Source organism: Melospiza georgiana, chromosome 2 (assembly GCF_028018845.1).
Source record: "Melospiza georgiana isolate bMelGeo1 chromosome 2, bMelGeo1.pri, whole genome shotgun sequence".
Taxonomy (NCBI): Eukaryota; Metazoa; Chordata; class Aves; order Passeriformes; family Passerellidae; genus Melospiza; species Melospiza georgiana.
In genome coordinates, this window is record NC_080431.1 from 60,257,853 (window position 1) to 60,271,679 (window position 13,827).

The window sequence follows — 13,827 nt, forward strand, 5'->3', positions numbered from 1 at the left end:
GTTCATGGCAAAAGAGTTACATTAATTTCTATCAGCTTCTGATTGAACTGACTAGAATAAATCAGAGTGAGCGGGCACACAATCAGCTCTGCTGGCAGATTTGCAGATTGCTGGAAAGGGCCATGATAAGTCTCTGGGGTCTGGCTGTGAGTAATGCTCTCCTCCACCAACACAGCTGGATCCTGCCTAACCACACTCGCTGACACCCACCATCATAATGTCTTATCCAGAGCTGCTAGGTTTATAGCCTCTTATCCAGAACTGCTAGGTTTATAGCCCCTATCAAAAAATAGTTGTAAGCCATGAGAATATGCTCAAAGTAGAACAAGCTTCAGTGGCTTAAGGTGTCATCTCCCCTCCCAGCAATTTCCTACCTCCTCTTTGCCTGATATTACTGCCTCACAGCAGAGTTGGTGGAATGAGACACACACACTAGTCCCAGCTGCTTCAACACAAGGTCCTGCAAATTAGCCTAAACTGCTCATAAAATGACTTTAACATCATATTTTGCACTAAAATGGTTTGAAAACATTACTGTTTTTCAATTCAGGGACTGCTGAGAAGGCAGGAACCTTCAGTAAGGAGGTCAGGGAAGCAGTATCTTTTGCAGAAGTCCAGCCAGATTTGCTCAAATTTGACCCAGCAATAGAAGACTAAGAAATTTCACACTTAAAGTTATCATTCTTATGGCTTACTAACAGGTTTATGAACTTCTGCCTGTCTGGCTGGACTAGATGAACTTCTGAGGTCCCCTCCAACATGAATTACCCTATACACCTAGTGTGTGTGGCCAGGAACCTGAAGACACAGTTCTTCCTGCTGACACAGCCACAGCCTATCTTAGCAACCTGTGGAGACCCATGCTCACCAAACTTTCCCTCAGAGTGGTCAAAATAGGTTGACACTGGTATTGTTCTGGTGTTGAAAAAGTGCTTTTCAGAAGGGAGGTCAGCTGTAGCATGGGGACCCTCTACCACTAAGAAGCAGCCCCGCTCGACTCAATGGTTACTACAAGAAGGGATGGGGAAAAAAACCCCAACCAGACAAATAGAGATTACACCCAAATTACCAGCCTCCTCTGGGTCACAATTTCCTAGATGGGGGACACAATCCTCAGACAAAGCACTTCATAGGTTGCCTAATGTGGTAAGAGGTACATGGTCTTGTGGGAAGAGATGTTATGGAAGTGCTGGGACGAGGCTGCTTATCATCTGCTCTCCCCCAGAAAGGCTGAACTCTGTAAGGTCTGCACAGCATCTATGCTTTTGTGTATGTGAAAAACCAGCAGGAATTGATGTCATGGGCAGGCAAGCTTGGGGAAATCTGGGAAAGGGGGAAGCCAGAGTTGCAGCTGTTATGAATTCATCACGATTTTGGCCCCAGTTCCAAAATCCTCACAAAGACATAAGAATCTCCACATGATTTTGAGGGAAGCAAGATCTGTAGATATACGAGTGACACATTCATGCATGCTGTATTGTTTAAGAGGCATACTGAGCTTTTAGTTTCCATCCCTGCTCTCTCACTTGTGTCAGTTAGCATTTCTGAGAACCTTATTGTGAGATACAACCTCATGCTGCTGCCTTAAAGTAACAACAACAGAAATTTTCTGGAGAAAACGTGTGCAACTATTGGGTGTGATCACAAGATCATCATCACTGGGACACTCTCAGAGCTGTCACAAGGCAGTTTCAGCAGTAAGGGCTCACTGCAGTGGTGCAGCTGCACACAGAAACAGCTCAGCTTCACAGGGCTGCAGATTCAATGGGCTGCTCCTGCCTGCACGTCTCCTCTGCCTTCCTTGTGCCTGCAGCAGCTCCACAGACTCAGCTAATTCGGGAACTTTCAGTTCCAGCTGAACTCGGTTAATTTTTTGGAGGAGCAAAACTGGCTCTCCACCAGATCAGATTCCCAGGCTTGCCTTGCCAGATGGCATCATCAGTGTTACTGCGGTGTAAATAACAAACAGGAGGGCATATCCTTGATCAGAGTAGAATGCAGGACTGCCCCTTTCGGTGGCAATACAGACACAGGCTGTCTTGCATTAACCGTGAAATTACATCCTTAGAAAGGTTTATAACTGCATGGCTCCCCTTGCAGGGCACCAGGCTGCTCGTATTAACAGTGAGCTGCACGTTTCAGAAACGCTAGGTAACATTCACCCTCAGATGACACAAACTGGGTGGTGCCACCCTGTGAGACTGCCTCCGATCGCCAAATACCGCTTTGGCGCAGGAACAGGGTAAATCCCTAAATCTGTTCCTTTATGGTACTATGGAAGTGTATTACACTGCTATAGCAAAGACAGTCCAGTGCCCTTCTGCATGCCCACACAGGACAAACGTATGCTCTGCATTTTCTAGACACTCCCACAGACAAGGTGGAGGCACATGAGGTTTGCATTCAGAGCGTGAATGAGCTCTGATGTGTATTCTGAGCTCTGATGTGTATTCCGAGCTCTGATGTGTATTCCGAGCTCTTCCCGCTGGTTCCAGCTGCAAGGACACGACGCAAGGGCAGAAAGCGATGCACAGGAAGTTCCAGCTGAACATGAGGAAGGACTTCTTTACTGTGCAGTGACCGTGCAATGGAACAGATTGCCCAGAGTGCTTGTGGAGCCTCCCTCACTGGAGCTATTCAAGAAGGCTCTGGACGCAATTGCGCCATGTGCTGTGGCACGGCCCTGCCTGGGCAGGGAGTCTGGACCAGATGCCGCACTGGGGTCCCTTCCAGCCTGACGCACCCTGTGACTCTGTGTTTTTGTGTTTTCAGCCTCCCCGCCCCGAGCCCTGGCGCAGCACAGCGCAGAGCACGGCGGGCTCAGCAGCCAGCCCGGTCGCTGGGCTCCGGCGCTCCCTCCCTGCTGCCCGGCCGGGCCCCGCGCCGCTCCAGCTCCCGCCCGCCTCCGCCTGGGATGCTCAGCGCGGAGCCCTGCCCAGGGCTGCTAAACGCGGGCCGGGCGGCGGCGCCCGCAGCCATCGCCGCCGGTGCCGCGGCGTTTTCCTTTCCTTAAGGAAAATCCCTTTCCCCCGGCGGCAGGACGAGGCGGAGGCGCTCCGGAGGCCGGAGCGGCGGTGCCGTCCCCTCCCCGCGCCCGCCGCCGCCGCCATGGCAACCGCCCGTCGCCGCGCGCGCGCACCCCCTTCCCCGCCCGCCCCCCCGCGCCTCTCCCCCCCCGGCCCCGCTCTGACAGAGCCGCAGCGCTGCGCCCCCTCCCCGCGCCGCTCCCGCCCGCGGACACGCACCCCCGGCTCTCCCAGGTAACGGCAGGGCCCGGGAACGGGGCAGCCCCTCACGCCGCTGCTGCCCGCGGCGGGCGGCGGCGGCTCGGACCCCGCCACGCCGAGAGAGGCGGCGGGGATGGGGGGGAAACCAGCGGTAGAGGCTGGAGGAGGGCAGGGGCGCCCCCCATCTCTCGCGGAGCGTGCCGGGAAGTGTAGTCCGCGCCCCCCGCCGGGCGCTGGGGGCTGCCGGGAGAAGCGGAGGGAGGGAACTACAGCCCCCAGCGCTCTCGGCGGATAGGGGGGGAGAGGTGCTGCGGAGGGGAGCCCTATGGGGACGGGAGGCTCCCTCTGAACGAGGGCGCTGAGGCGGCTCTGCCCGCGGAACAGCGAGGGAGAGGAGCCCCTGTGCCGCTGCCGGGGCGGGAGGGGCCGGAGGGAGGGGCGGTGCGGCAGGGCCGGCTGGCAGGGTGGGCGCAGGGGCGGTGCGGCTGCAGAGGGAGGCGCGGGGCAGGGGAGTGAATGGGGGTGGTGCGGGAGAAACACGGGTGGGTGCCTGCCGTGAGGGGAGGGTGGGCTGGGGGCGTCTGGATGCCTGTGGGGGAGAGAAAGAATACAGGGGAAGGGGCACATGGATGGATGGATGGATGGATGGATGGATGGATGGATGGATGGATGGATGGATGGATGGATGGATGGATGGATGGATGGATGGATGGATGGAGATGTGCTGGAGGAGGAGTGGTGGAGCAGATGGACGGAGAGCTGTGCAGAAGGCCGAGCAGCCCGGAGGCTGGGAATGGGTACCAAGGAAGCAATGGTCATAGGGAGCTCTGGAAAGTTTCCCCAGCCAGTTTGCATTGATGGTTTCCAGTTTCATGTCTCCTACCACGCTTGGGCTCTGATGAGCTTGTTGCAGTAGGTGGTCTGGACACAGTGTTACTTTTTTAAAATTATTCTGCTACATTTCTATTTTTTTCCCCAAAAATTCTTTCATGATACCAGCATTTGTCCATTTTCTCTCTCCATTTCCTCTCCTGACAGTTCTGTGTTATTCTTTATCTTGTGTTCTCTAACAGTCATGAGGGAGAATACAATTACAGTTTTTCTATATATCATACTTAAAATACACGTGTTTATGATTGGTATATAAGGGGGTGTCATTTTTTCTTCCTGAAAATCTGTATCTTAAAAGCATCAGTGCATTAGTACTCCCTTGTATATGAATATTGAATGTCTATTCCTACTACAGTTTCACATTTCACAGAGATAGGTTTCTTTCCAATGAATGCTTGATTGCAGCTGCGGATTGCTGAGCAGTTTCCTTTTTCTTCCTTTCCCCCCAACCCCTGTGTCAGCTATATCCTAGACAGGCTTCAGCTTCTTGCAGCTCCTGGTGCTTGCCACACTGCAGAAGGGAACATTGCAGCTGCTGAGTGCTTCCAGGGTCCCTGGCTCTTGGAGATTGGGGCTTTTGAGCAGGTAATGAGGAGAAATAGTTCCTGCCCTGACCTAATCCCAATCAAAAGAAATAAATGGAATACAAGAAAAAAATGATAGGCCTTTATCTGGTTTTCTGTGTAATTAATAAAAAAAAAAAAGCTGATTCTTCTGGGGATGAACTGAGAAATCTGAAGACTTGGTGTCTGTAGCACTAACAGCAATATGCATATGAATGTATATTTAAAAAGATGTATGCTATTTATGTAATACATATCCTTAGTCCTAAAGAGCCATTTCTTTGAAATTCAGAGTGGAGTTCAAGAGGCAGAAAAGTATTCAGCCCAAAATTCTGACCTTATGACTCAGGGTAATAAACACCTGTGTGAGTGTATTAAACCTCCAGTTATTCATGGAAAGCTTATCTGGGATGCAGCTTGGCTGAGCTGGAATGGAGCAGCAGCAGCACTGAGTCTTTGTGGAGCTGGCTGCGGTCTGGTGCGGGGGAACACGGGAGTGCTGTATCCAGGGCCAGGTGCAGGAGCAGTTCCACTGCCTTTCTTGGCACAGAGCCCGACCTAAGAAACGCTCGGAACCCGAGCTGGCTCTGTGCAGACCCATCTTGGGAGCCTTTGGTGGCATGTTTGCTCTACCAGAAGTGCTTACACATGTGATATGCAGAGGAGCAAGTGGCTCCACAAAGGACCAGAAGGATTATTGACTCAGGCTTTGTTGGGCTCCAGACAGGCCCTACAGATTCCTTCAGGTCTCTGGGCCCTGCATCCTGTCAGAGGAGGGGTTTGACTGATCATGGGCCTGGGTTTGATTTGTTACTAGTACCAGAAGCCCTGGAGGCTGTGCTGGAGAGGAGAGAGAGGTGAGCAGCCAGCCTGGGTCCAGCAGGGCTAAGATGGAGCAGAAGCTGGTGAGCTGTCACTGCCTGACCCCTGTGTGTGTATGGAGTTACAGCCGCCAGAGTGCCCCACAGCGTTTGTTTTAGCTCTTTTCACTACCCAGCCTTGCTAATGAACACCTCATTACCCCAAGGATGGTGATGGGCCCACATGGATGGGTCTGAAAGTGGTGTATGAGGTGCTTGGAGAAGGATATGGCTCACACTCAGTTTTAGCAATGGCACGGCCACAGCCGTCTCTGATTGTCCTTTCTGCTTCTTCAGAGAACTGTACTTCAAAGGCTCTGCAAATGGCTATTTCATTCTCCACGATGCTTGCTGTTTGGTTCACCAAACGAATGAAATCTCTAATTTAAATCTCTAAATTAATCTTTATTTAAAAGACTGGCCACCTATTTAGTGTTTTCTTATGAGTTTACTTTTAACTTGTGATGAATGTCTTTACTTCATTTGGAGATTTTTTTTTCACTTGCAATCAAAGTAATTCTCTGTTTCAAGTTAAGAATGCACACAAAAATAGTTTGAGGCCTGCATGCATGCTTCTTCTCCTTCCCACTTCCATACACATTTCCCCATTAACTCCACATCTGCCATTGCAAAACAGTTTCAATGCAAGAGGCCAAAAACCAGTTAGCAGAAAGCAGCTGACTGAGTTAAAAGATCCCTTGGTGCTGGGTTTCCTGGATTATGGTATATATATGTGTGTGTGTGTGTATGTGTGTGTGTATGTTTTATCTGATGTCTGCTGCTGCCGTTGTAGCCAGCCTTGTCACTGCTAATGTACACAGCAAAAAGAAAAAACAGCACTGGCATAACACATTTCTCATCTTTGATTCATTTACATGTAGTTTAAATTCAAATCTGCTGGAACTGAGCCATGTCTTTACTTATAGATATGTTTTTAACAGGAGTTGTGATCCTGTGAAGTCATGATTGTTAGTTTTCACACCAGTCCATGGGACTACAGCTGCATGTTCAAACAAAGCCATGTTAACAGGGAAAGATGGATTTAGCTGTGAAACTTGGCAAGACTTTTGTTTGTTTGTTTTTTATCTGACAATAATCAGTTAAAATGTTTTTGTCATGCAAACGTAATGTCTGCAGCATCAGCAATTGCTTCTGAACAGGGACAGACTGTTATTGGCAATGAAGATCAGTTTTTCTGCATCCAACACCAAAATGAGAGATAATCTTTATAATAAAGCAGGAAAGACTTATTTAATCTATTTTAATTATTGTATTTTTTAATATCTTATTCTTAAAAATCAAATGAAATGTATCAACCATGTAAAAAATGTAGTCTGTATTTATGTTAGAAATAGAATTCTGTAGGCTTCTAGTTGGAGTCACATGTCATGTGGGGAAAAACACTTTTTTGTTTCTCTGACAATGTTCCAGTTAGTGTTGCTGTTTATGCTCTCTCAGGTAAAGCATTGTCATACTGTTACATGTCTCCGTTTTAACAATTTTTGAGTTTGAAGAGAAGACTGAAAATCAGATCATTGTGCTATTTAAGTGATGACATAATTGAGGGAGAGAGAGCTGTTTGAAACTGGTCAAAGTTGGCTTACAAAACCAATATGGCTTTAACTTAAGAAGGGCAGGTTTCAATTAACTGTAATGAAAAACTTCCAAGCAGTAAGAGGAATTTGAGGAAAAAACAACTTCAGTTTATGACTTAGACTCTGATAATGGAACTGGTTGCACATGAAAAGTATACAAATCCAAAAATCAAAATCTCTTAACAATGGGCTTCTCTTCCTTGCTTTGCTCTCTGTGGCAATTGACCTTTCTGGGACTGTGTGTGGCAGAGAATCATCCTGGCTCTGCCTTGTACAAGTGGAGAATGTACAGTCATACCTCAGTCATAAGCACTGTGTTCAGGAGATGGTGCCTAACAGTGTGACTCTCTGTCTTGTGACATTAGTTGTAACTCTTACATTGCATTTCAGGATGCCCAACATCACGCACGGCTGATTTACAGAAAATGAGAAACAGGGTTAGTAACCAATCTTCATCAGCGTATGTCCAGGCCTTTCCAGATGTTCAGCTGTCCAGTCAGCAGTACTACAGGGCTGCCATGATGTGAGAGCATATGTCCAGCAATCTCAGGAAGCTGTGGAATGCTTTTGTTTTGCCAGGATAAAATTTTGATCAGAGAAAGACACATGTCCAGGAAAATCCATGTATGGTATAACCCTGTCAGTGGGGAAATAACATCTGATTTGGAGAAAAGTCTGATTAGTAGGTATTAATTATGGCTTGATGTGAGTATTGAAACAATGTGAATAAAGCAAAAGTGTCTAACAGCTCATTTAATGAGAGTCCTTCATCCTGTGCAAGAGTCAAGGGCTTGTGGAAAAATTGGAATGCTGTGGTGTCACTGGTTGTGTCAAAACACATGCATAAAAGAGACACGTAGAGATAGCAGATGCCTTCCATTTTGGCACTTGCAGAGTGAATGTTTGGGATCAAGCAAGGGGAAAAGCCCTGCTGCAGACCCCCTCTACAGGGGAGAGCATTTTCTCCTCTGGTAACACTGTGGTGAGATAGTGCTGAGAGATGGTTTGAAGGGGGCCAGTCCTGAATCCATTCCTACTGGTGTTGCACACAAGTTTGGAATAATGTGCTAGGTTGTCCCCCTTTGCCTGTCGTCCACACAGTCACTGTATCTGCCCATGGATATATTTGTGTGTATAATGCTTTGATGTTAAAGTAGAGACTGATTTTTGCATCTTGCTCAATTGTGCATTGCTTTAGTTCTGGGAGAAAAATTCTTTTCTGACCCTAGATAGGGATCAGCTCAGCTTATGCTCCAGAATAGAGATTAATATCCCCTGTGACCTTTTAGCCTGGCTACTGCAGGTTTTTTAACGAGTGGGTTTAAGACCCCATGTGTGGCAGCTACACCGACTTGAATGTCTGTAATGTCTCTTCTTGTCAATGATCCGTGAACTGAGGAATCTCCAAGGATATCTTGACTTGCAGTGGAGCTGTTACGGTCTAGTGCAGGAGAGAGCCACACAACGGTACAATGAAAAGCTGGTGTCACAAGTAGTGTGTAAGTTGTTCTAAATGTACTTGACAACTGTTGTCCCTGGCTGTATATTTACTTAAAAGATGTGGCTGTGGTATGGTAGGAAAATTAAATATCTAAACAAAGCTCCAGATAACAAACAACAAAATGCTTTATGATTTCTGTATTTCTGGTTACTTGGATGTCTCTGATGTTGTATGAACTCTATAATACAATGTAGAATAGATAATAAAGAGTGAGTACATAGCATGAAAAGGTCCTCACCTAGTTGAAGTTACTTCTCCCTCCCTCTCCATCCCTGACATTGAAGAATGGGATGATGAGGAAACAACACAGGAAATAATTCCTTCCAAAAAATTATTTTCCCTTGATTTTGGACTTACTTGTTTTGATTTGCTTTGGATATTCTGAATTAACATTACCTTCACTGGTGTGCATAGGAAGCTTGTAGTTTGTTTAAACCATTTTTAGCATTAGTTTTAAATAGCAGTAGAATCTCAGCAAACTGCCTGGGATTCCAGGAAATCACTGGTTTAGGAGTGAGGCCTATAGCTGCTGTTTCAAATAAAGCTCAGGTAAATAGGTGGCATTATATTCACCTTTTCAAGCTGTATGACACCTTTGGTGTCTAGTGTAGGTAATAAGTAAAAACTGAAGTGCCTGAATCCACAAGAAAGATCCAAGGGCTTTTGTCAGCCTAGGTCTGGAGGCATTGACCATTCAGGAGGTACATAGGTGTACATCCACCAGCCTCCCTCCATGCTCCAAGTTTCAGTGCTGTCAGTGTTTTATAAGCTCTTTAGTGTGACACACCAGGCATCAAGCTCATGCATAAACTTTGGCATCACAAGCATGAGGCTAGAGGCCTCCATACTCTTGCTAGCTGGAGGAAATGGGAGATTCCTGTTTGGTTTGCTCCTGCAATTTTAAAACTGTGTACATTTTTCTGCTTCCCGCCTCTCATCTTCCTTGTCCTGGCACATGTTTGCATGGCTCCTATGGCTTGCCTCCTGCCTGTGGATTGACCCAGATCCCACCACAGGCAGAGATGAGGAGGTTGTCTCCTCTGGTGAGCAGGGGACTCTTCTGGAATTAAGGGAGTTGGTTGTGAATATCAGTCCTCTTAAGGCAAAAGAGAGTTAAATATGCCCAGAGGGTGGGAATTAGCTGTAAAAAGGAGCAATGAGAGGTTGTAAAGCAAGTGTGTTTTCTGTTTAATGGATTTCTAGGAATTAAATTCAGCAGTTCCTTAAAAATGTTTTATTTACTTGCTGTCTTTCACTACATATGCAGAAAACCTCCAGAGATTTGAGGAATGCTTCTCTTAATAGTGACAGGCTGGTTGTGAAGCAGATGCTGACCTGGATGTGTTTGAAGACAGGTCAAAGGCTTCTGCCCCACATGGTGTTCTGTTCATTTGTAAGATGACTCATGAGATCTGAATGGGTTATAAACTATCTTCAGTTCCTATCATTTTATGTATTTCCTGTGCAATGTGGGTGACATCACTTTTTTTTTCCTATTAGTGACAATCTTCTGTATTTAAAAATTAAATTATCTTAGTTGCTGCTAATCCCGATCTTGGTAATGATGTATCCTGCCTATGTCAGGAAACAAAATTAGGGTTGTCACCCTTTCCACCTTAGATTTTCTCCTCCCCAGTAGTTTACAACAGCCAGCAGGAATGTTGTGCAAGCTGAAATGTGCAGCACAGCATGAGGACAAGTAAAGCCCAGTAAGTCCTGCTGTGCTTGGTGGAGTGTCAGCTGCAGGGTAGCAGCATGTTCTTGCTCTCAAAGCCATCAGCCCCATGCAAGCTGTGTGACCTGTGGGTTTAAGTGAGGGTGCAGTTTCCATGGCTTTGCTGCAGGGAGCAGGAGTGGTGAGGTGGTGGAGCAGACCTGGTGTGCAGCTCTAGGCAGCAGTTAGGACCATCAGTGTGGCACCCTTGGGAGGTGCAGCGCGTGTTTGCTCAGGGCAGAATGAATTTCATGTGGATGTCTGTTTAACTTGTCAGGGGTTTGAATTTTGCTAAGCACAAGGGAGTACAAAAGCATAAGACACATGCTCCTTAATGCCATCTTGCTCTTGTCTGTTTATAAAACCTACTAATATTTTTATAACCCACTAGGATGTAAAAGGTTGCTTCTGCCTGTTCTGGCTTCTGTCTGCTACCACCTGTTCCTTCTGTGTGCACTCATGTAGCATGGGCTGTTTTCAGCTGTGTAGTCTAAACTGTGTTTGTATCCCTCCTTCCCAGTTTCTTCTTCATCTCCTTGGTCTTGCCAAACCCTTGATACAACTAGTGAACCCCACTCCAGAGCTGACCTCCTCCCTCTTGCTCAATGCAACTCTGCATTGCATAGCTATGAAATGCAATTTTTTATTTTTCATTTCTAGAGGTTTATGTCTTGGTGAATGTCAGGGATCCCACACACATTGAGAGCACAAGGGAAAGGAACTGATGCTCTTATTCTGTGGTGAGGACCTAAACTTTGGGTCACATGGGATTCAGATAAAAGGGCAGGCACTGCTTCAATCCTGAACCTTAAATACAAACCTAGCTGTACAATACAGCTGAATTCTGAATGTCTGGGTTATTGCTTTCTTGACAGGTTACTGGGAAAAGCTGGGCTATGGGTTTGCCTTAAAGTCATGCAATTTGAGGACTAGGGGAAGTTTGTACTTTGGGAATCACTGTTCTAAGGAATGTTAAATTTGGATTGCTAACTGCCATAAATCTCGAAGTGACATGTTAAATTTAATGAAAAAATTCAAGTCAGCATGTAGATGTTGGAGTACTTTGAAAGAATATTTAAACAGAATGAGGCTCTCAACTTCATCTATAGTAGAGCAGTCATTCAACCATATCATAATCTCATTAGGGTGAGGGCTCTTGAAAGTGTGAAGTGCAGACATCCCTGATGCTGGTTGGCACATTTAGGCATGTATGTAATATAACAGAATAAAAAGCAATTTAATGCCTCGTGTGATTTGTGATTCACAGCTGATGGCTGCTAATACATTGTGGTGATCTACAAATTAAAGTTGAGTTTGTTAGTTTCAGTGTGGGAAGGGCATTTAATTTTGTTGCATTAATTTAACAGGATTGAGGCCAAAGGCAGCAAAGAAGTTGTGGTTTTAATCACTATAAAAGAGTTACGATTCATGATCTGAAACTTTAGGCTAGTAAAGAGATACTCCAGACATAAATGGTTGTAGAAGAGCAGGACTGGATGGGAACAGTGTTGGAACAGTTCAGCTATGAGAAAAATAAGAAAACTAAAGCATCACTGTCTGAATTATTCTACAGCATGTAAAATTCATTTTTTCTGGTAATTATGTTCTCTTTTAGATTTCTTAGCGAAGATGAATTTAGCAGAGATTTGTGATAATGCCAAAAAAGGAAGAGAATATGCACTCCTTGGGAATTATGACTCTTCTATGGTGTATTACCAGGGTGTCATCCAGCAAATCCAGAGACATTGCCAGTCAATCAGAGATCCAGCAATTAAGGGCAAATGGCAACAGGTAGGGTGAAATAACATTGACCATATTCTATTACTTGATATTTGAAAACCACACTATACCTCCCAAACCCTATAAGATGCAGAGGACTTACATTTCAGTGATGTTGGCAACAGTTGTACAATATTTTGTTGATATTCATGGGAAAATATTTTTCATGGTGTGTTCAAAAGGAATTCTGTTGTTCTAACTGAATCAATTCTTCTGTTGTTGTCACCTAGGATATCTGTCTAATTCCTGGTCTGTTTCTCTCTGCATACTCTCTATGACTGCATACTTTTGAAAAAATTGAGGACTTTCTTTTCCCCTTGTATCTTTTGGCCATCTAATGTCCAGTAAACTAAAATGTGAGTGGGTGGGTTAGCATCACTAGAATTGTTGTCTGACTATAATAACACTAAATGTACCCTAAATGTACACTAAATTACTATAGTGTACAAATTTGGATCAGGTTTCTAAAACTGCAAGTCATACTCTTATCCTGAATCTTGCACACATCTGTCTCCTTGCTAGACAGAGTATTGTTGAAACCATGGAAGTAATCTGCAGGTGAAATATAAGAACCCCATCTATTTTTATTACTTTCAGTATTATGTCTTCATCACATTTTTTAGCCCATTTTTCATGGTACAAACTGTGTTCTATAAACATAAAAAGGAGTAAAACCATATAAAGATGTTTCCAAGAATAAAGAATTCGTGTTGCATAAAGACTATGTTTTGAAAGAATAACATATCTCCTATGAAAGATACAATTTTGCACTAGGTACCTAAAGAGATGATTTCAGTAAGAGTTTTTCTAAATATATGTTTGAATGATATCACCTAAAAACAGAAGGAAATTTTCCTTTTTATTGCAGCAGATGATTTGTTTATGGGTTTGTGTTTGAAACTTCTGACACTAACATAGAGTATTTTGTGCACTGATAAGTACAACACTGTTAACAACCACTTTGTAGTAACTACTATTCATAGGTGTTTATCACAGAATGTCTGTGAAGAGCTTGTCTGCAAAGCATGTGCCTGTACATCCAGCAGAGATAGTTTTCCTGGTAATGTAGTAAGCTGGATGTTGTGTAGGAGATATTCACATTCAAGTACTTGTATTCAAGCTTTTTCCCACCCCAGGACATGCTGATACAAGGTGTTCATGCCCAGTACATGTCCTTAGTTCCTGCCAAACTTGTAGCTGATGTGAAGGTAGAGTATGAGGATTTCCTCATTCTGCAGCTGAACCACTGCATTGTCTTCACATCTAGTATTTAGTGTTTCTTCTGATGACACTGATTCTTCCAATAAACTTTCAACAGCTCTTGTGTTGTGAAGGTCACTCAAGTCTCATGTTGCTGTGTGTTGTTTGAACTGCTTCACAGAAGCCTGTGCACCATGGAATGTGTGCTGCACATTGGAGACAAACCTCAAGTACAAAAGGACCATCAACACAGTTTCCAGGATTTATTCCCTGGGGAAAGCAGCTGTATCTCCAGCAGAGGATCTGAAGTTGGCACCTTCTCAGAAATTATCCCCTTTAGGCAAAAGAAGAATTGCTCCTGACCATGTCACATAAATGCTTTAGAGATGTGTCCCAAATAAGATCTGCAGCAGGTGGGGTAGCGTCTGTCACACTGTGCACTCATGTTAATTCTGGAACTTCCCAACATAGTAGTGGCAGATGAGCTTTGTCAGAAT

At 45.2% G+C, this 13,827-nt stretch overlaps 1 protein-coding gene and 1 long non-coding RNA gene across 5 annotated transcripts in view; one reads left to right on the plus strand and one right to left on the minus strand.

The window, feature by feature from the left end:
- Window positions 1-3,333, minus strand: part of LOC131096599 (uncharacterized) — a 59,338-nt gene extending 56,005 nt beyond the window's left edge. For all 3 annotated transcript variants that reach the window (XR_009115996.1, XR_009115995.1, XR_009115994.1), the window contains exon 1: window positions 3,246-3,333. This is a non-coding gene — a long non-coding RNA (uncharacterized LOC131096599). The remainder of the gene's footprint in view (window positions 1-3,245) is intronic.
- Window positions 3,174-13,827, plus strand: part of KATNAL1 (katanin catalytic subunit A1 like 1) — a 44,046-nt gene continuing 33,392 nt past the window's right edge. Inside the window, exons 1-3 of one of the 2 annotated variants that reach the window (XM_058044994.1) lie at window positions 3,174-3,260; window positions 4,580-4,703; window positions 11,967-12,142. In XM_058044994.1, the coding sequence (XP_057900977.1) occupies window positions 11,981-12,142 (162 nt within the window). In that variant the 5' untranslated portion in view covers window positions 3,174-3,260; window positions 4,580-4,703; window positions 11,967-11,980. The remainder of the gene's footprint in view (window positions 3,261-4,579; window positions 4,704-11,966; window positions 12,143-13,827) is intronic. The other variant, XM_058044993.1, reaches the window with a different exon arrangement.